The sequence below is a fragment of the Propithecus coquereli genome, unplaced genomic scaffold (genome assembly GCF_000956105.1).
Source record: "Propithecus coquereli isolate 6110/MARCELLA unplaced genomic scaffold, Pcoq_1.0 Scaffold403, whole genome shotgun sequence".
Classification (NCBI taxonomy): Eukaryota; Metazoa; Chordata; class Mammalia; order Primates; family Indriidae; genus Propithecus; species Propithecus coquereli.
The window spans coordinates 996,483-1,016,014 of record NW_012149764.1 but is presented as its reverse complement, the minus strand read 5'-3'; the positions used below and the strand labels follow the sequence as shown (position 1 = coordinate 1,016,014).

At 40.7% G+C, this 19,532-nt stretch overlaps 1 protein-coding gene across 2 annotated transcripts in view; it reads right to left on the bottom strand.

The window, feature by feature from the left end:
- Nucleotides 1-2,929: 2,929 nt before the first annotated feature.
- VLDLR (very low density lipoprotein receptor) overlaps nucleotides 2,930-19,532 on the bottom strand; it is a 29,410-nt gene continuing 12,807 nt past the window's right edge. The window contains exons 3-19 of one of the 2 annotated variants that reach the window (XM_012652886.1): nucleotides 16,097-16,219; nucleotides 14,571-14,693; nucleotides 12,552-12,923; nucleotides 12,328-12,450; nucleotides 12,119-12,241; nucleotides 11,584-11,703; nucleotides 11,355-11,480; nucleotides 10,682-10,853; nucleotides 9,936-10,154; nucleotides 8,943-9,061; nucleotides 8,194-8,333; nucleotides 7,731-7,872; nucleotides 6,549-6,695; nucleotides 5,606-5,689; nucleotides 5,204-5,284; nucleotides 4,313-4,482; nucleotides 2,930-3,583 (exon numbers count right to left, since the gene is read on the bottom strand). In XM_012652886.1, coding sequence (XP_012508340.1) covers nucleotides 3,548-3,583; nucleotides 4,313-4,482; nucleotides 5,204-5,284; nucleotides 5,606-5,689; nucleotides 6,549-6,695; nucleotides 7,731-7,872; nucleotides 8,194-8,333; nucleotides 8,943-9,061; nucleotides 9,936-10,154; nucleotides 10,682-10,853; nucleotides 11,355-11,480; nucleotides 11,584-11,703; nucleotides 12,119-12,241; nucleotides 12,328-12,450; nucleotides 12,552-12,923; nucleotides 14,571-14,693; nucleotides 16,097-16,219 — 2,420 coding nt within the window. In that variant the 3' untranslated portion in view covers nucleotides 2,930-3,547. The remainder of the gene's footprint in view (nucleotides 3,584-4,312; nucleotides 4,483-5,203; nucleotides 5,285-5,605; nucleotides 5,690-6,548; nucleotides 6,696-7,730; nucleotides 7,873-8,193; nucleotides 8,334-8,942; nucleotides 9,062-9,935; nucleotides 10,155-10,681; nucleotides 10,854-11,354; nucleotides 11,481-11,583; nucleotides 11,704-12,118; nucleotides 12,242-12,327; nucleotides 12,451-12,551; nucleotides 12,924-14,570; nucleotides 14,694-16,096; nucleotides 16,220-19,532) is intronic. The other variant, XM_012652888.1, reaches the window with a different exon arrangement.

Sequence of the window (19,532 nt, the reverse complement as noted above, 5' to 3'; positions counted from 1 at the left end):
TGACTGATTATGCTTCACATGAAACTATTCTGAGCTGAAAATATCCCATGATGGATTTGAGAAAAATAAGTCCAAAAATGCCATTGTTTCATCTTCAAATTCATTCCTTCTATATTGGAGGTAGTACCTTGAAGATTTTTTTGTCTACTTTTATGTATTCCTGAACTCTCTCAGTTTAGGTCGATGATATGGCTGAAACATGGATATACAAGTCTCAATTTTTTAAAGAATCAGGCTAAAACCATTATAAAACTGAAGGGCTTGAATTTAGGGATCAAGATTAGCAGGTCGTATTCTTTGTTCTTGGACCTAAGCAAAAATGTATCTGCTTTTTTTCAAGTTTCATCACCACTAAAAGCAAGGAGTGTAGCTTTTGTTTGGGTTCGAAATAATAAACTGTGTCACTAGGTAAGAATTCTAGGAAATTACTCCAGTTAGACTGTATAAGTGTAAGCCTATATATAGAATCTTTTGGTTTGGGGTGAAGATAATTAAAAGGTAGACTTTAAGCAGATCTCCCATTTCTACAGTGCTCTTGACTGAAGAGTTAGTGCTTTAAATGCACTAAATACTATAGTTTTGCTATTTAAAGCCCAGCTTCTCATTTTTGAGAAGGGCTGACTTCCAAGGATATAAGCAAGTCCCAAAGTTGAATCCTCAATTTATTGTCTGTGTTCATCAATAACCAAAGACTCAGAAACAACACCAAGGCTTTGAAATTCATATAAGAATGTTTTAAGGGAGCTAGTGGAACAACTGGGACTATTTTTTTTTTTTTGCCAAATACATACCTTGTAAAAGCCACTTAAATATTTGAACTCAGGAACTTGGCTGGATTTCTTTACCAGAGGCCACAAATTTGTTCAATCCTGTGGCAATTCCTGAAGTCTCTGGAGGGCCCACTTTGTCACTTTGTGTGACAGGCTCATCTAAGTCCAAATATACTCCTTTAGTGTTTGATAAGCTTCACATTTTACCTCTTAATTAATTCTCTTCTCCTGCATTAAACTCTAGAGATACAGCGAACTTACATCAACATGTTTCACATAGGATTCTTTAAATTCTTGTTTGGATGATGAAGCCGAGGGCTCTAGTCCCTCATGAGCTGTAATTACATGCTAAATTGACTAGCAGCCACTTACCACATAACTATTCTTATCTCAATAGAAATACTTTGTTTCTTCAAATGAGTTTGGACCTCTTAACTACAGTGAGTTGTGCCATGGTTTTTACCAGGGAGGACAAGGTAAAAAAAATGAGATGCTTCAGACTCTTTGAGGGTTGGAAATTGGTAGCCAGAACCTGAAAAGAACACACTGGGGACTGCAAAAGATAAAGGAGAATAATGCTTTATTGTAAAAACTGACTTTGGGCCTTATAGTTGATTAATACTGTATAATCCTTGCAATGGGAAGAAACACTGATATCAAACTTTAAGCTTCTAAATGAGCATTTGGTATTAAAATTTTTTAAAAAATCAGTATTTTTTTTTTTTTCTGTCCCAGAGCAGGGTCAAAGCACCAGCCAAATAAATGGCCTTCCGAGTTTATGATGAATACTAGCCTACTTACCAAATAGGCCCCTCGGCAACTCCTTGCCAGCAAGCCGCATCCTGTTCAGTGTGCAGACTGTGTACAGGAAGACAGCTGGAGAGCAGACAGTCCACCTTAATGCCTGCAGCCTTTTCCTTCCACAGGCTTAACCCCATGCCTCCCATCGAGAAAAAGGGCCAAGCCTCTCTCTTCTGTTTCACTCATTTGACCAAAATCACAAGGAGCGGAGGGTCCAATAAACAAGATGACAGAATCAACTTCCCCTTCATCTGGATTAGTGATTTCCTTGCCTAAGCCACAAGCAAGATGTTAACTGCCTTATATTCCACATGCAAGTGAAACGCGGCAGCCACTGATCCATTTAGCTACTCAAAAACATCTCTTCATCCTCTTGCTACTATGTCGGTGAGTTGTTTAATCCCAGAGGAATCACTGTACCTTCTGTCGTGAACTCCCCACCTCACTTTGGACATAGAACACGCACTCATTGCTTCAAGCCTCGTGTCTTCGCTTGCTTCCAGGCTTCCTGAGACTTTAGAGAAAGAAAGGAAGGGCCAATCTAGTAGAAAACTCACTAAACTCCTCATGCTACTTTTTATTCTACTCCAACTCCTCATCTGTTCTTTATACTGTACGTTCCAAAATTGTCCATTGTAGGAATCTGTCCTATCCCCGTCAGACTAAAAATTTAGGAGATGTTACAATTACGTGCTCCACAAAGTCACATTAGAACAGTGGTTTTAAAATTTTAGTTTACATCAGTATCACCTGAAGAGTTTAAGAAAACAGATCCTCAGCTTCCCCACCCCCGGGTTTCTGATTCAGTAGGGTTAGGTTGGGACCCGAGAACTTGCATTTCTAATAAGTTCCCAGATGATGTGCATGCTGCCGTTCCTGGGACCACACGGAGACCCCCTGCCTTAGATTGCTCATCCTCCATAGCCATCTTCACGGTAAGACAGTCTAGACTTTTATAAGAAGAAAGCCCTTTCCTATGCCTAAAGAAGGCACTTGACCTATACATAATGACAAAATATGGAAAACAGACTTAAATATGAAGCAGAATTCATAGAAATCTTAGCACATACCTCTAGATCAGGAAACAAGTTAACGAGAAAAGGGACTCTCCTCTAAGCAAGAGGAAGTCTAGGTACAGGCTAAGCTAGCTTCTTTTACAAAATAAAAGAAATATTAGGGGAACAAATGTTAAATGGGACTTCATTTTTTTAGTTAGTACTTGGTGTAAGAGAAACTAGCCCAATTATAGTGTAGTTATACAACATCAAGAGCTGTAGGTCACATATATAGTTAGAACACTTGATACTATCCAGGCTGTTTATGGGAGTTGATCCTAGAGGAATAGGCACAAACCATGGTTAAGCTGCTTGGTTTAATTTTTTAGCACTTGAAAAAAAAAATGTACAGTAGTTTGAACACTCAGTCTTTGCGAACCTCCATTGAGGTCAAAGATTTCATTCATAAGTACAAAATTAGTTTACAAATTTTTTTTGGCAATTTCATCTTAGTAACCCGTTTTATCCTATTGCCATTGTCCCAACTATTGAAAAAGTTGTTTACAATAATTTACATAGAAATATTTCAAAGTGCTTAAGAATAGTGATTGTTCTCTGGGATATTTACAGATGGCCTATACAATGTATGTACAGGTGGTATACACTATAGCACAAGTTTCATTGCTGGAATATGGCTTTCTAGGGAAAGTGCATATTTGGCCAGAGGTGGCAATACTGTCTAGAAATTCAAGGGTTACAGATACTTGGTAACCACATCCAAAGCTGAAGTAGAATGTGGACAGGAATATTTACAAAAGTAACATAAAAACAGTCAAGTACACAAGCTTGATCCACGCAAAGATTTCTTGATGTTCTTCCAGAGGGGAGGAAGAAAGAGACTTCAGCTGCTGGTTCGGTTACCATTCTGACATGGGGTATATTATGGGTTTAGACCTCAAAGGTCGAGACTTGTCTCAGCAGTCAAGCTAGATCATCATCTGTGCTTACAACTGATATCTGTGGAAAGGAAAAATATGAAATGAATTTGGTGATCACTCACTAGTGGCAGCTCTAGTCTCTAAAATGGACCTTGCTTTTTAGTTGGCATTCAAAGACCCAATGTGCTCAGAAGGAAAAGTCAGATACAAAACAATATTAAGTTGTCTCATTAACACATTTACTTTGAATTCAACTATACCTGCTGGGAAGAGAGAGAAAATAGTGTGGCTGATTCTGCTTAACGATCCTAAGTCTTGGAGAAAAATGCAAAAGACACATGTGTGCCATGAATTGACCATCATTCCATGTTTTGCCAGCCAGCTTGAAAAGTGGGATGAGATTTTTCTTTGTAAAGCATTTAGTAACTTTGGCTAAGTGAATCTTACCCAATACACTGACTTTGATTCCCTACTTATAATAATTTATTTTTAAGTATCCACTAGGCAATGGATTTAACAGTTCAAAAGGGAGCTACTTGGTTCATGGTAATATTTACATGTCATTTCTATAACCAAAAATATCTCAAATAGTATAATGATGACCTTGACCTATTTGCCATTCTGTGTGGGTTATATTCTAACAGGCTAGACTATCTAATAGCCAGGTAGTAGAGGAAGTGTTTGGTGACTCCATGATCCTACTGGCTCTTCCTAGCCCAGGTAGCTCAGCTCTATCTTGAGTTAGTGGTCTCCTTTCCAGAAAGTCTCACTTCAAGCCATAGTGCCTAAAGACACGAAGCTGACTTACTGCTGGGTATGTGTGTCCGACAGAAGCACTGTGTCTACCGATGTCTATCGAGAGGTCCTCTTCAGTGGTCTTCAAGTACACAGGATTGTCAAAGTTCATGCTTTTCATGTTCTTGTGTTGCCAATTCCGCCACATCAAGTAGCCCCCGACTGCTGCCATCACTAAGAGCACTGAAAAAAGAGGGTGACTAAGTGATGTGGGTCTAATTTCAGAACACGCAAAAAAGGTAATGATTAGGTATCCATGGTAATTGACACTAATAAAAATTTCATGTTTTATTATCCTATGCATGGGAGATGGGCTACCCAAAGCCATCCAGGCCTGCTGAATTAAAATTGCAGAAGCTTCTGGTGAGCTATTCAGGTGGTCCTAGTATGTTAGCTAAGCTTGAAATCTAGTAATTTAAGACAGAAGCCACTACAGCAAAGTCCCTTAGAATTCACATGTCTGATAATAGCTTTAGAGGTACTTTTCCCTAGGTTTAAAGATTCTTACTATTTTTAATTTACTATCTGCAAATCCTACAACTCTTCAGGAAAGCATTTGTGCATCTCCTCCGTATGAAGCATTACACATACTTCAAAAGGGAATAAAACAGTACACTAGTTAAAAGGGGATAAGTCAGGCTAACAAAGCCAAAGTCAAAAGCAATAAACACCTTTCATGTAATTGAACATTTATCACTGCCAGTTATTGTGCTAAGGATACTACTGAAGAGAAAAGCCTACACCTTAACTTAGTGTACTGTGTGGGGGAGGAAGAGAATGTAATTCAGGGTCACAAGTGCTATGACAGTATAAGGGGCCCTGAAAGGGGAGGCTAGTGAACTAGAAGTGTCTATCTGGCATCTAAGAAGTTTATCAAATCGAGATGTGTAGGGAATCTACTTACAGAGAGGAAGAATGGCCCAGGCAGCAGAAGTCCCTTTTGGGGGAACACTGACCTCGGATACTGCTGTGGTCACATTGATCCCTGCAGAGGAAATAAAAGGATCTGAAACAGACTTAGAAATTCACCCATCAGGTGGAAAACTTCATACCTTTGCACCTAATATTGATGTCCAGTATGTGTGACAACTGTATACCAAGAACAACGATGGCCTAAAAGTATTTCAGTCACATGTTGAATAGCCATGTCACTGACAGTTCTCTAACAGAAACCTTAATAGGTCAGGTCACCAATCAGGGGCAGAACTAATAGTTAAAGGCTGCATTAATTATTATACTTAAGCTATAGATACACAAAGTGTGGCTGTTAGTTGAGATTAACAGTTTGCAATACTGAACCCAATACCTCCAGGAGCTAGTCCACTAGTTGGTGAAATTTCTGTTGTGTTGGTATCTTTTGTCTCACTGTAAGTCACAGTAGTTGCAGTACCTGAATTATAAAAACCAAGCACCTGGTTAATCCCAAGCTTCCAGAGTGGCTAGCTGTTTAGTCCAGACAAGCCATGCAAAAGGTTATTTTTAACACCAGGTGAAAGAGACAAACCACTGCTGAACTACGTTGTATGGCTGATACATCAAAATTGACAGAAACAGCAGTCTTCATACAAAAACAGAGATACGTAAAACTCGGGCCAGAATAGTCAGCATTTGGAATTTGAAAATTCAAACAGATGGACGGCCACACTTAATGACCCCTCCAAACAATAGCCCATTCTCCTGGGAGCTTTAAGAAATGTTCTCAAGATGCTCTGGGACACCAGGCATACCAGATTGTCTTGCAACTACTTTCTCAGTAAACTGAGCTAGTCCCTGCAATGACCCAAAATTAAGCTAATAAAAGCCGTATGAGTTCCTGTATCACGACAAGTGAGTTTAATTTGCTACTTAATCAAAAGCTAAGAACAGAAGACTAAAATGCAAATTTGGTTCAATGGTGAGCTTAAATTAGTGTCTTCGGCTGAAGTTTCCCATAGCCATGGCCTGCCTGAAGCATAATTTCAGTTCTTCCTCGTTGCAGGAAAACCTGAAGACTTTGTGGTGTTATGGGACTGATTGGTATGAGGTATCTTGACACTTTAGTCACCTATAAACTAATACAATGTTGAAATGGGTTAAAAGTCAGTTCTGAAGAACTAACACAAACATCTGGCATGCGAGAGCGGCAGATATGTTCACAAATCTATCCAAATGATTAGTTAAAACACAATTCTTAAAAGCCAGGCCAGTTTTTGTAGCTAATGTCTTATTATATTGCCTGGTGTATGTGGGTGAAATGCAAAAAGCCTTACTTTGGCACTCCCGTCCGTTTTCCTTGAGATTGTACCCATTGGGACAGGAACAGGTATATTTTGGAGAGTGATCATTAATCTGTGGTGCCGGCAGGCATAGGTATTCACATCCTCCATTCTCCATGTCTTCTTCACACCAATTTTTACCTAGTCAGGAGAAAAGTCCTTTAAAATAGGTATTCCAGTGCCTGCTACATAGCTACATAGAAAGCCTTGTTCTAGATGTTGAAGACATAAGTCTTCATCTCCAAGGAGCTTAAACTTCTCTGTCAAATCTTCAAGTGACAGCAATATCCATGAAGAATAGGTATGGGCCACATGCTCTAAGGACACCAGATTCAAAGGGACTTCTTGGAGGTAGAACATAAAAGTTGTATCTTCAACAGATGGGTGCCAAAGGAGGAGATGGGGGAGGGAGGTGAGGAACCAGGATTGGCTCTCACTATTGGTCCCAGCTTTAGAATGAAGGCTTAGAGGAAGGAGACCAATCATGTCTGGTTTTGTCTTGACTTTCTCCTATAAAGTAGAAGGGAACTCAGCTATAGGGAGGTTTGAAGATTGTACTTAGATAGAACCAACCAGGTGTATTGAACAGGCAATATAACCAGATGTTTTGAGGATCTATATAATCCCATAAAAATGTGTCGTAGGGGAAGGCAGGCATTATGACGGCCATCTACAAGCCAACAAGAGATGCCTGAAACAGATCTTTCCATCACAGCCCTCAGAAGGAACCAACACTGCCAACACCTTGATTTTGGACTTTCAGCCTCCAGAACTGTGAGACAATAAATTTCTGTTGTTTAAGGTACTCAGTTTGTGGTACTTTGCTAGGACGACCCTAGCAAACTAACAGTAGAGAAAGGTTGTGGAACAAAAGTTACTTTGGGAGCTAGTGCAATAATCTTAGCAAGAAACTAAGGGGACATAGAAGAAACAAATGAAAGCTGATATTGGGGGTTGGGAAAGATAGGAACTGAGGTTATGAAGCTTTTTCACTAAGACGCCAGAAATAAAAGATATCAAACACCAAATGTGAAGTGTTTGAGGTGGGGTATGAGAGGGCAAAAGTTCCATTTTAAAGAAAGTCGAGTTGCCGAAGAGCTACAGCCACCCAACAGGCTCTGTGTCATGCTGCTTCCCTTAGCAGTGGGGGTTAAGGACTGTGCTTCTCCACAGTACCTGATGGCTGTATAAGTTCATGATAGACAATGATGTCTTGAGCATCATTAAGGTTGTTGACTAGGGTGGCCAGCTCCGATCCAGTGAATTTATTGGCGCCATAGACAGCTTCATTTTCCCCATCTATCCAGTAGACACGATCCTAAAACAGAACCCCCCAGTCAGTGTGTATGCCCAGGATTAAACACAAGTCAGTGTCTAACTAAGGTCACCATTATTTACTGGCCACTTAATGGACCAACTTTATTGAATGCTGATCCAGGATATCAGATATAAAACTGCAAAAGAAGCAAGTTCAGCTTTCTTGAAGTGCTTTGAGGAATTAGTGTCTAATTTGTACCAGGTTTTAAGACAAAGCAGTTTCTCAAGTCATGCTCCTCTGTTATTCCCTCTACACCTACTCTTTTCCCCAAACTGCTATGGTTACTCACAGGCACACACTTAGATGTGAGACACGTCTTACCTCGAATATTGTTAGTGCAAGTGGATGAGCTAGGAACTCCAGAGACTTCAGTACTATCCTACGATCTTGGCCATTCAGGTCCACACTGGATAACATGTGCAACTTAGAATCAAGCCAATAGAGACGGCTTTTTATAAGGTCTAGGTAGGAAAAGAACTGTCATTGTATGATAAGCCATTACTGTGCTGGCTTCCATTTAAAATATCCGATGAATTCGATATTCTAATTTCGTGGTTCCTTTTCCAGAAGGGTTTCTTAACAGGGGTCCCACAAACCTTGTGAAGCAGCATGTAGAATCTGTACCCACATTCATTTCTGGGAGCTAAAGGGGTACCTAAGATTCTCAAGGTAACTGACTGAAGAAATGTCCCTCACATTACAGAAAATATTAAAGGAAGGCTACCATTTGTTGTTCTCTCCCAAAGAGCCAGAAGAAAACTCTTGTAAGCTTGCAATTCAGGAAATGCTAAGGCACCTGTGCTCAGCATATTCAGTATGGCAGTCCCCAAGCCCCAAGATTCACTGAATTTGTATCACATGTCAGGCCCAAATGGACAATGCACAAGTAATTGTGGCGCATGTAATTTAAGTCTACCATTCCACTTGTGTTCTTCCATTATTTCCCCCAAATTCCTCCCATAGAAGGAACCAGAGAATCGTCTGCTGCAGTCCGGAATTAACTATGGAGGTTAAGTTACAACACTATGAAGACAGTTGAATCGGTAGTTGAGAAGGAAGAACACACATACCAAGCGTAATCCCGTTAGGCCATTGGATGTCTACTGTCACCAGTGGACGTCTATCAAATCCATTCATTCCTGCTTTTTCTATTTTTGCTGGTTCACCCCAGTCGGACCAGTAAACAAAGCTGGGAAGAATTAAATCAGAAATAATCCTTAGTGGTTTGCAAGGAATAAAACTTGTAGCTTGAAACAAATATTTAAAGAGTGAACAGAAAACTCAAGAGACTGATTCTCTAGAGACAAACAGTAACACTTGAAGGTCTAAATTATGGGTAAATAAAATTTAACACTAAAAGAATCTGCAAGCTCATTGTTAACTGTAATAATCTATATCCATCTGATATTTAAATTTTAGTCACAAGGTTATATATTTCTTTTTTAAAAGGCTAATTCTTTCTGAGGAGTAAAAGATGAGTACCCTTTAAATTTTACAGTAGGGGCTGGCTGATTGTGTTCTAATGAGGATTCCACAGGGGCCAACTACGATTACTATAGCTTTAGTCAACTTCCTAAGCTGCCTTTCTATGTTATTTGATGGCAATTTAGGGAAACACCTCAGGTAAATGTTTCTAAAAAGGCCTATTTATTTCAGACAACTTGCACTTTTAGATGCAATGTGGTTACCAAAATTCCTGCAATGTTTGATCATCCAGAGGTAACCCAGAAAAGTGTTCAGACAAAAATTAAAAATCACTTGCATATCAACTGGGTGGGCAAAAGGTTCAGATACAGCTTTTGGTACATATCAAATTGGAAATGTTGTTTTGTGAATGTCACCCAGCAGTCAGTTGTACAGGAGTCAGGGAAGACCTGTCATATAGATGAGGCCATCCCAGGGTTGTGCAACAGTGGCACCATTGACATCTTGAACCAGAAATTTCTTGGTAGTGAGGGGCTGACATATCTTGGGATTTTATTTAATAGTACCAATTCAGGTATGAGGAAAGTTCCTGACTTACGCAGATGACATACAAAAGGCTATGAAAACAGAGTACAAACCCAGACAACGGGTCCACAGCTATGGAGGCAGGCTCGCGCAAGTCAGAGTTAAACAGGGACTTCCTCTTGGTTCCGTCTAGGGTAGCTACTGAAATAGTCTTAGAAGCCGCATCAGTCCAGTAGATGGTCTTGTACACCCAATCAACAGCAATGGCTGCAGGATTATAGACATTGTCGATCATTTTAACATGTCTACCAACCTTGTCATCAATTGAGGCACTGAAACAGAATAGGTCACAAGAAATTTAAGAGTTTGACACCATTAGAGCCTGGAGAATGGACTTTCTGCTTACTGATGCTAAATTAATAACACTGTAGGTTATCTAGTTACTGATATGCTTTCTATACACAAGAACAACAAAATTCTAAGTGAAGCTATTTGTTTCATTAGCCATCATCTGAGTTTCTATAGTTTGCATTAAGAAAAGGCTGCACTACCATTTCTATGTGTACCAACAATACACAGCTCTCAGTTAACTATAGGGAAAGGAAAGAAAACATTAGAAATTAAGATATCATCTGATATAGTCTTACAGTTGTAACCATCTATTACTTCATACACAATTGTTAGTTTCTAATTAGGAACTGATAGCAATTTAAAGTTAAAGAATTAGTGTTCGATTTAATGTTCCCAGGTAATTAGATGCCAAATGGGGCCTAGAGACAGGAGAAGCTCCTTGAAACCTTCTCACAGGCCCAGTGACAATGACTTATGCCAAGACCCCAAGAATGGAACTGAAAGTTACCTGAAGATGGCCTTTTGGCTTAAATCAGCCCAGAAGAGTTTCTGAGCAGCAATGTCAGCATCGAGAGCCACAGTGTTTCTTAGCTGTTCAACTAGTTGAATATATTCTTTCCTCTCTAAACCAATCTTCCTGATGTCTCTTCGATTAGTGAAGATTAGACTTGGCTCTTTGCCTGCAAGACACAAGTCAGGTTTACTTAGTTTTGTTATAAGAAGGCAAGGTCCTTCTAAGTCACCTCCTCCTAAAAGAGGAGCACTTAACAATAAAGGTACTGCTGAACACCTTAGTAGTACCTGTCCCAGAGTTCCTGCCCCTGGGACCTGCGAGCGCCTCCCACTGTTTAAGGGAGGCAGTCCTGGGGTTACAGCATTCAACGATATGGTGGCTGACAAAGAAGTTACTTATTTGAATTGCACTCAAGTTTTGGAAGTGGAAAGTAAGCAAACCTGGTAGGTATTCATGGGATCATATGCAAAAGGAATGCCCAAGGCAGATGTTTGGGGGGAAGATTTGCTATTATACTATATATAACCTACACTATTGCACTGAGTTTAGTAGCATTGCTCTCAAGGACTATTTCATATTTAGTTTGACGACTGTAGTCACTGGCTGTACCTTTTATAAGCACTTACTCACAAAGGTACCAGAGCAACACCAGTCCAAGTCCATTTACCTACTGCCTTGCACACGCCAGTGGCAAGATCCATTTGATAGCCACGACTACATTCACACTTGTAACCGCCTTTTAAGTTGATACAAATTTGACTGCAGATTCCTGGATTTTGGCATTCGTCAATATCTAGGAGGGAAATTAGAATTAGTCTTGCTGTTCCTACACCTTGCCAGATGTAAACTGCCCTTTCCCCTCACCCTCAGGGCCTTGGCTCTCTTCTTCGACTCACCTCCACAGGTTTTCCTATCTATCAGCTCAAACCCAGCTGCACAGTCGCATTCGTAGCCTATAACTAGGTCTTTGCAGATATGGGAACATCCACCATTATTTACCAAGCATTCATTTACATCTGGAATAAAAACATGGCAAAGTCACTTGACAACCTATTTTCAATTGGTATTTGTCTTTCACATTTAAAACTCAGGCTATTTGTGATAACTTATCTAGTTGGCCCGGTCAAACCCACGCTTAGACCTAATCATCTGTTTTATAGATATGCAATTGTCTCCTTGGCAAGTTACCAGCTGGTCAAGCCATATGTAGTCAAGTTTCTTTCTTGCTGATCAATTATCTTAAAAGAGGTTAAACTATGAACTAGTTCGTCACTACCTGGGCTTTTAAGTCATAAAATGTTTTTAATTCTATGATTGAACTTTAGTTCATTAAAAAGTTTAACCAGGCATCATGCAGGGTCCGGATGGCACCAGCTACGTTGGATCGTGTGAACCTTCCCAGCTCTGGACTCGAGCAACCTCTTCACTTACGACATTCTTTCAGGGGCTCATCACTCCAGTCCCTGCAGTCCTGCTCCTGATTACAAACTTTGCTGATATCTATGCATTCCCCGCTTCTGCACTTGAATTTCCCAGGGCCTAAGCACTGATTGACTACAAAGAGAAACACAGAAGAGAAGTTCCATTAGTGAGTCTGATCAGGGCAACCTCTTGCCTACCCAACAAGGAGAGACCCTTACCATTTTTGCAGTTGACTTCATCAGAACCATCTACACAGTCCCGGATGCCATTACACTGCCTGCTGCCATGGATGCAGCTACCGTCTTCACATTCGAATTGGTCGGGTCGGCAGGTTCGAGAAGCTACAAAGGGAGGGAACACCATGGAGTGAAGCCAGCCTAATAGTCCCAGCTGATCCATGGAAGAGAGCTGGACGTGCCATGCTGATGAGAAAGCTACTTACGACAGTTGACTTCGTCGCTGCCGTCCTTGCAGTCAGGGTCCCCATCGCATCGCCACTTCTTGTGGATGCACTCGCCGGAGCCGCACTGGATCTCGCTGGCAGGGCACTTGGTGTGTATCACCGGCTGGCGGCCACACTGCTCAAGGGACTCATCGGACTGGTCAGAGCAGTCTGCATCATCGTCGCACACCCAGCTGATGGGGATGCAGGAGGAGGTGCTGCACTGGAACTCGTGGGCACCGCAGGTTGGTGGGGCACAGTCGAGCTCATCGCTGCCATCGTTGCAGTCATCCTGGCCGTTGCATACGAAGTTCTTGGAGATGCAGCGGCCACTGGAGCAAGTGAACTCATCAGGGCTACAGGTTATGTTGCCTGGTGAGAGAGAGGATGCTCCATTGAAAGTGCATCAGGACTGGTCCTTTTAAGACTGTTGTCCCAAAATCTAATATACTGATCTTTGATCATTAATCCTAGCTTCCTAGCTTAATTTAAATGCTAAAGTGGAGTTAAATCAAGAACAAGTTCCTAAAATATTAGTTAACAGTTTCATCATATAACACAATGCCGGCATACTAGGAATAAGAACAGAAATAAAGGACCAAGAAAACAGTTGAAGACTAGAAATACATTTGAGATGAGAATCACAATTGACTCTACAGGGACAGTGATTAATAACTTAAACTGTAACAAGGGATTTCATTTTGGAAGGCAGAGACTGAGTTATCCTTGAATCAACATACTGCTCGTCAGGACAGATTGCATCATTAGCTGAGAATGTCACGCATTAGGGATACAGGCAAGGTAATGCTCACAATGAGCTTTAAGACATTATCACCAAAAAGAAGTGAAATACATACCGCCATACATGGTTCCTTCTTTTTTGGTCCTTTAAATGAGGATCAGGAATAACGAGTCTTAAACACTCAATTTTTAAAGAGTCACTGCCAGGGCTAGAATCACGATTAGCTACTCATACTAGCCAGTTTGTATGCTGACTTAAATTCCTGCCAAACATATTAAGGTCACAATTTGGTGGTAATTAGAATGGAGACCATGACTCTCTTGGGAAGCCAAATCTAGATTTACAAGGGAAACACTTGGCAGCTCCAGGGCTTACCAATACATAAAGTTCAATTCTAGGATCGAACACTAAAACTCATTGGACTAGGTGCAGTGGTATTGACCTCAGGAGGTGACTTTTACATACAAAACTGGTGTTTCAACTACAAGTGCCCTGAGTTCCTTGTATACTACTACATCGGGAGGCTCACACGTGTCAGACTAGGGAGCAGCTGTCAGTTGCAGAGGCTCTATAAAAGGGGCGGTAGCTTGAAAGAACATTCAAAGCAATGTTTGTTCAACCTAGAGATTTTCCCAGGGCCTCACCTTTAACACGTAACATTTTATTACAGATTTTCCAAGACCAGAAACGTGAAAGAATAGGAAACGGAGTTAGCTCTCAGAGATAAGAACTGTAACGGGAGACAAACGTATCACCAGCTGGGTAGACTTTTCTCTGGGTGTCTGCAAGCAAGATGTTAATTCGTGCTTCTGTGCCAGTGTAACTTTTGGAAAGGTTATGGCAGAATCTAGTTTGGAGGCAAAGAAATGCTTGTATGATACTTCAGGAATTTATTCTAATAAGCCAATCTAGTTTAGAGATATGAAGGTGTTCAAGAGCCCACTCGTCTTCTAGTTTTATTGAGCCAAAGTGAGGAAGGCCCTAACAAAGTCCACACAATTGCTGCTTCACTGAGCTACTTTTAAATAGAATGCCTTGAATGACTTACCTTCTTATTTCTATTTGCCTAAAAGAAACACCAAGCGATGGCCAATTACCATGTCAATGTCTTTCAGAGTTTTAGGGCAGTTATGAAGGACAAGGAATTGAGCAGAGAGTGAAGTCACTGAAAAGTGAGTCGATGTAAGTGCATCTTCATGCTTGGGTTAGCTTCCCCTGCCCACCCTTCCTCGAGGATAAGGGTTCTGGGGTACGCCACTCAACACCGATCTTCTTACCACAGTTTTCTTCATCTTCTCCACTGTCACAATCATTTTCACCATCACACCTCCAGGACACTGGGATACACTGAGTGGAACGGGCGCCACAGCTGATTTCATTTATGCGGCATGTTCTCATATCTGTTGATGATATACAGTCTCAAAAGAGCCTCAGAACTGATCAACGCAAAGCTGCTGCTCCTGCGCTGCCTGGAGGTGGTAACACCTGCAACTCAGCGGCCTGGCACACTGGTGACATTGAGCTGACTAGTTGAAGCCTGAGGAGTTCTTTTGCCAGCTCCACTCCTCGGAAGCCACGCCAACCTATGCTATGTGGCAGCGCACTGGAGGGCCTTGACCATGTCACTCCCTCAAGGTCCCATGGTGTGCTCAGCGCTGGCTTTTGTTTTACTTGGCATAGTTAGGTTTATTGGCCGGCCTGCTCCTAGACCACGATTTATCTGTTGGATATCAAGTGGGCACACTCATATATTGTCACCTAATTCCAACTTCATTCAAGGCCGGATGGTCGAACGCTTAGGAAATCTTCCATTGCCTAGATTTCTTCGCAGGCCTCCTTCACAATCTCCTCTAGATTTACATTTTGCAAAGCAGGGGCATACCCCGATTCTTGACTTTACCAGGTTGCCCTACACCAAAACTTGGGGCTGAATCTTTATAGAACATCTTTAATTTACTGGCCTTGACCAATATTATAATTATACTCCTCACTACTTGCCTAGAAAATTGAAAGTAACACCCTTATCTTCCTTTGTTTGATTTTCTTTTATAATCACATTTCAGACCTAAAGTTTGTTTACACTAGTCCTTTTTCAGTGTGTCAACAGGCCTCCCTCAAAATGAACTAAATGAACTAATGAACTCCAAGACTTTCTTTACCTGGACATTGAAATAACTCAATTTATATGACCCAAAACTATCATCCTCTATGGTCTCAGACTTCTTCCTGAGTATCAGCCTAAGAACACAGATACACATTTGCATGCCTAAGAAGTTTCTCTTATTTAAAAACAAGCTATAAGATCACTGCTTTAGTAACTGTAGCTTGCATGTTTGTTAAAAGTCACTATATCACCGAATACTAGCTACCGTACCCTTTCAGTAATAGATAGTTAATAATATGAGAAGCTGTGCATCTAAAAGCTTCTACTTGGTCTATGGGGAACCTCACATCTTGACTTAGCTTCCAGGACCAGTATACCATCTGCTCAGATTCACTATTATCAAACATTTGAAATCTATGCACCTAGTCAAGGAGTTCTTAATCAAATCTGCTGGCTTCGGTGTTAAGTATTCAACAGTGAAGCTACCCAAGAGAATGTCAGTCTTGTTAGACCAGGGAGTATACTCTTTAAAGGAGACTGATCAACTGTTAATAACTTGACTGACCTTGGAGTCAATTGGCCTAAAACTTTAAGGTAGGCAAAGAAAAATGAATACCGAGTAGTAGATTAAGCCATACTTAGAATTATGAGACACAGAACAACTTGGCAAAGGTCAAGTCCAAAGCAAGTCACACTCACGGCACTGTTCTGGGCTTTCATCGGAACCATCTTCACAGTCAGGATCCCCATCACACTGCCATCGGTTGGGAACACACTGGCCATTGTTGCACACAAAGTCAGACTCGGCACATGTCTTCTTTACTACAAAAGTGTATTCGAAGGGTTAAAGTTGAAGTCGCTTACCCAAGAGCACTAATCTTCACAGTAGGGCTAAAACTACATTTTTGGTATGTTTACCTCTAAAAACAAAGCTCAGTTAGTTGGTGCTCAATCACCAATGTGCACGAGAACTTTACAAAAATAATTTTTTTTTTTCTTTTAGAGGAGGAAGGTGCTCATTTGAGAGACTTGGAGGATACTGAAGTCAAGGTAAGACAAAGGTTTCCCATTATCTTACAACCCGTAGATACATCTAACTTCCTGCCTGTGTTATAATGTTGAGATTCAGTAACACTTTCATTTTCTTCATGTGTTTTTTCTTTTTTTGAGACAGTCTAACTCTGTTGCCTGGGCTAGAATGCCGTGGTGTCAGCCTAGCTCACAGGAATCTCAAACTCCTGGGTTCAAGCGATCCTCCTGCCTCAGCCTCCCGAGTAGCTGGGACTATAGGCATGCGCCACCATGCCTGGCTAATTTTTTCTATATATTTTTAGTTGTCCAGCTAATTTCTTTCTCTTCTTAGTAGAGACGGGGTCTTGCTCTTGCTCAGGCTGGTCTCAAACTCCTGACATCGAGCAATCCACCCACCTCGGCCTCCCAGAGTGCTAGGATTATAGGCATGAGCCACCATACCCGGCCCATGTGTTTTTTTCTAAGTCATTTAACTACTTCATAAGTTTAACAACCAAACATTCCATTTTGTGACTGGATCGTAGTAGAACTGTTTGCTATGGTCTGAATATTTGTATCTGCCCAGAATTTATGTCTTGAAATCCCAACCCCTAATTTGGATGGTATTAAGAGGTGGGGCCTTTGGGAGGTAATTACGTCATAAGGGTAGAGCCCTTGTGAATGGGATTAGTGCCCCTAAAAGAAAGGAGAGCTTGCTTTCCTTCTCTGTTCTCCACCACGTGAGGATACAGTGAGAAGATGGCCACGTGCAAACCAGAAAGAGAGCCCTCACCAGACATCAACTCTGCTGGCACCTTGATCTTACACTTCCCAGCCTCAAGAACTGTGAGAAATAAATTTCTGTTGTTTAAACCACCCAGTCTATGGTATTTTTGTTATAGCAGTCTGAACTAAGACACTGTTCTAGTGGCATCTTTTAATATATGTAGATTGAAGGCCAAGCCCCAGTACTGAATATTGTGACCCCTACTCATTTTCTGGGGCAAAGGAACTTATCTACTAGGAAGGAGAGAAAACTCAAAACAGCGTAACAAGAGAGGTCATATTTAGAATTCAAGAAAAGATTTTAGCTTTTCCAGCCAAGGGGTAGGCTAACATTAATCAGCTACAAGTTATTGAAGCTGCCAGTGCTAATATCCTTAACTTACTGTTAAGTGTTAAAAAAGCCTAAGGCAAGGTCTCTTCCTAGGGCAGGCCATCTCCTCTATACTTAGGGTTACCATGCAATTTGTTGTCCAAATAGGGACAGTCTCAATAGAAAGGGGACACTGTTAATTATACGAAGAAGATGAGCATAAACCAGGACTGTCCTAAGCAAACTGGGATGCTTGGTCACCCTACTCATAAAGGAATCTGAGCGTAGGAAAAGTCTTGATAAAATAGCCACATAGTATAGCCTAGGTTTATCCTTGTTGGACTATATTCTTCATTCCTATGTGCCCATACTTCCTACCTGAATTTCCATTTTAAAACATTCCTCTCTAACAGTTATTCTGTGATGGTAAATCAGCTAAAAGTCTGCAATTTGCTGAAAATTTGAAAGGGACTGCATCAAGTCAAGAGTTTAAACTAGCTAGAACTCTCAGAGGTTAGAGATTACCCTTGGAGCACTCTAGTTTAGCCTTAGATATTTTAAAGTGGGGAGATAGTGATTATAGTTAATTTCTAGAACTCAAGATAGGTTAACAAATTATTACGATCCAAAAATGTTATTCATGTCCTTGAATTGCATAGCCAAGGAAACAAGAAAGGTCATGTCAACTCTTAGATTAACACCTGTTTCTGAAATCACCAAAATACTCAAATCCCAGTGCTGACTAATTAAGTGCTATCTAAGGCCCATTCTCCTGAGCATGGAGGAAGAGGCCAGAGAATCTGCAGGGGTTAATTCAATCTGTGATATTCTTCAGAAGTTACAACAAAAGGAGTAAGGAAATGGTTGTAAAGAGACCAGATGATTTTAAGAAGTAGAAAATGTCATGAGGATATGAAAGACTGGCTGTATAACAAAGTGAGCAAAAGATAAATAGGGACAAATTGCCATAGAGTTCTCTTTCTTCATTCTGATCACAGACTAGGAGGGTAAAGAAAGGATATTTGAGATGAGCCTTGAGAGAGGAATAGACATTTACATGTGACACAGAGGATGAGAATTAGCAGTCACATACTTGAGTATTTAAGTTACTGATTAATCCTCTCAGACTAACACAAAAGAATGAGTTAATGGGACCAATGGAAGCACATCTAAGGCCACATTGACTCAATATGCTAGTTGGCATGTTTGAAATAAAGAGCCCTGCTGAAAATTATAGCCAAGTTCCATATCCAGAGATTAGATAGGAAAAATAGGAGGTGGCTTTGGAAGTTTTAAGTAATTTTATAACTTTTCTCTTCCGTAAAGGAACATCTCCAAGTAAGCATTCAGAGCTTTCCTGAGTCAAGCTTCTACTTTCCTCCTTTACTTTCACACTTGGGAGGCAGAGACAAATTCTGGCTAAGAATGTATTTAATTTTTCCCACCTCAAATAATCTCAATTAAACATACATCTATCTCCTTCCCTCTTCCAAACCCTCCTACCATGTGGCTAGTAGAGAGTATTCATAAACGACTATTTTAGGAAAAGCCAGTGATTATGCCCTAAGATGACCCAGGTCAGTTCCTACAGATTTAGTCAGATGGGAAAAGAAGACTTTAACAACATAAAGAGAATAATTACTTTTTAAGAAAAAGCAATGGGTTTTGCCAAATATGTGGTTTAGAATAGGGGAAAAATTGCTACTTACACCAAGAGAACAGTTGACAAGAGTGAGGACTTTCAAGGGAGATATTTAGTGAGAGAACTAAATTACCTAGGTAACCTAAAAATAGCATGGAACTCAATGTCTTGTGGAGTAGATTAAAATCTTAGAGTTAAAATGCAAATGATGGAAAAGTGTTATACAGGAGAACTCTTCTTGGTCCTGAGACTGGATGTAAGTTTCTTCCCTGAGACTGCAGAATGGATGTTCTACACTTCCACAGAAGCTATTGATCTGCATATTGGCATGAAGATACCTGTGACACTGCTCAGAGACATCGAGCATAGGACAATGTCTGCCATGA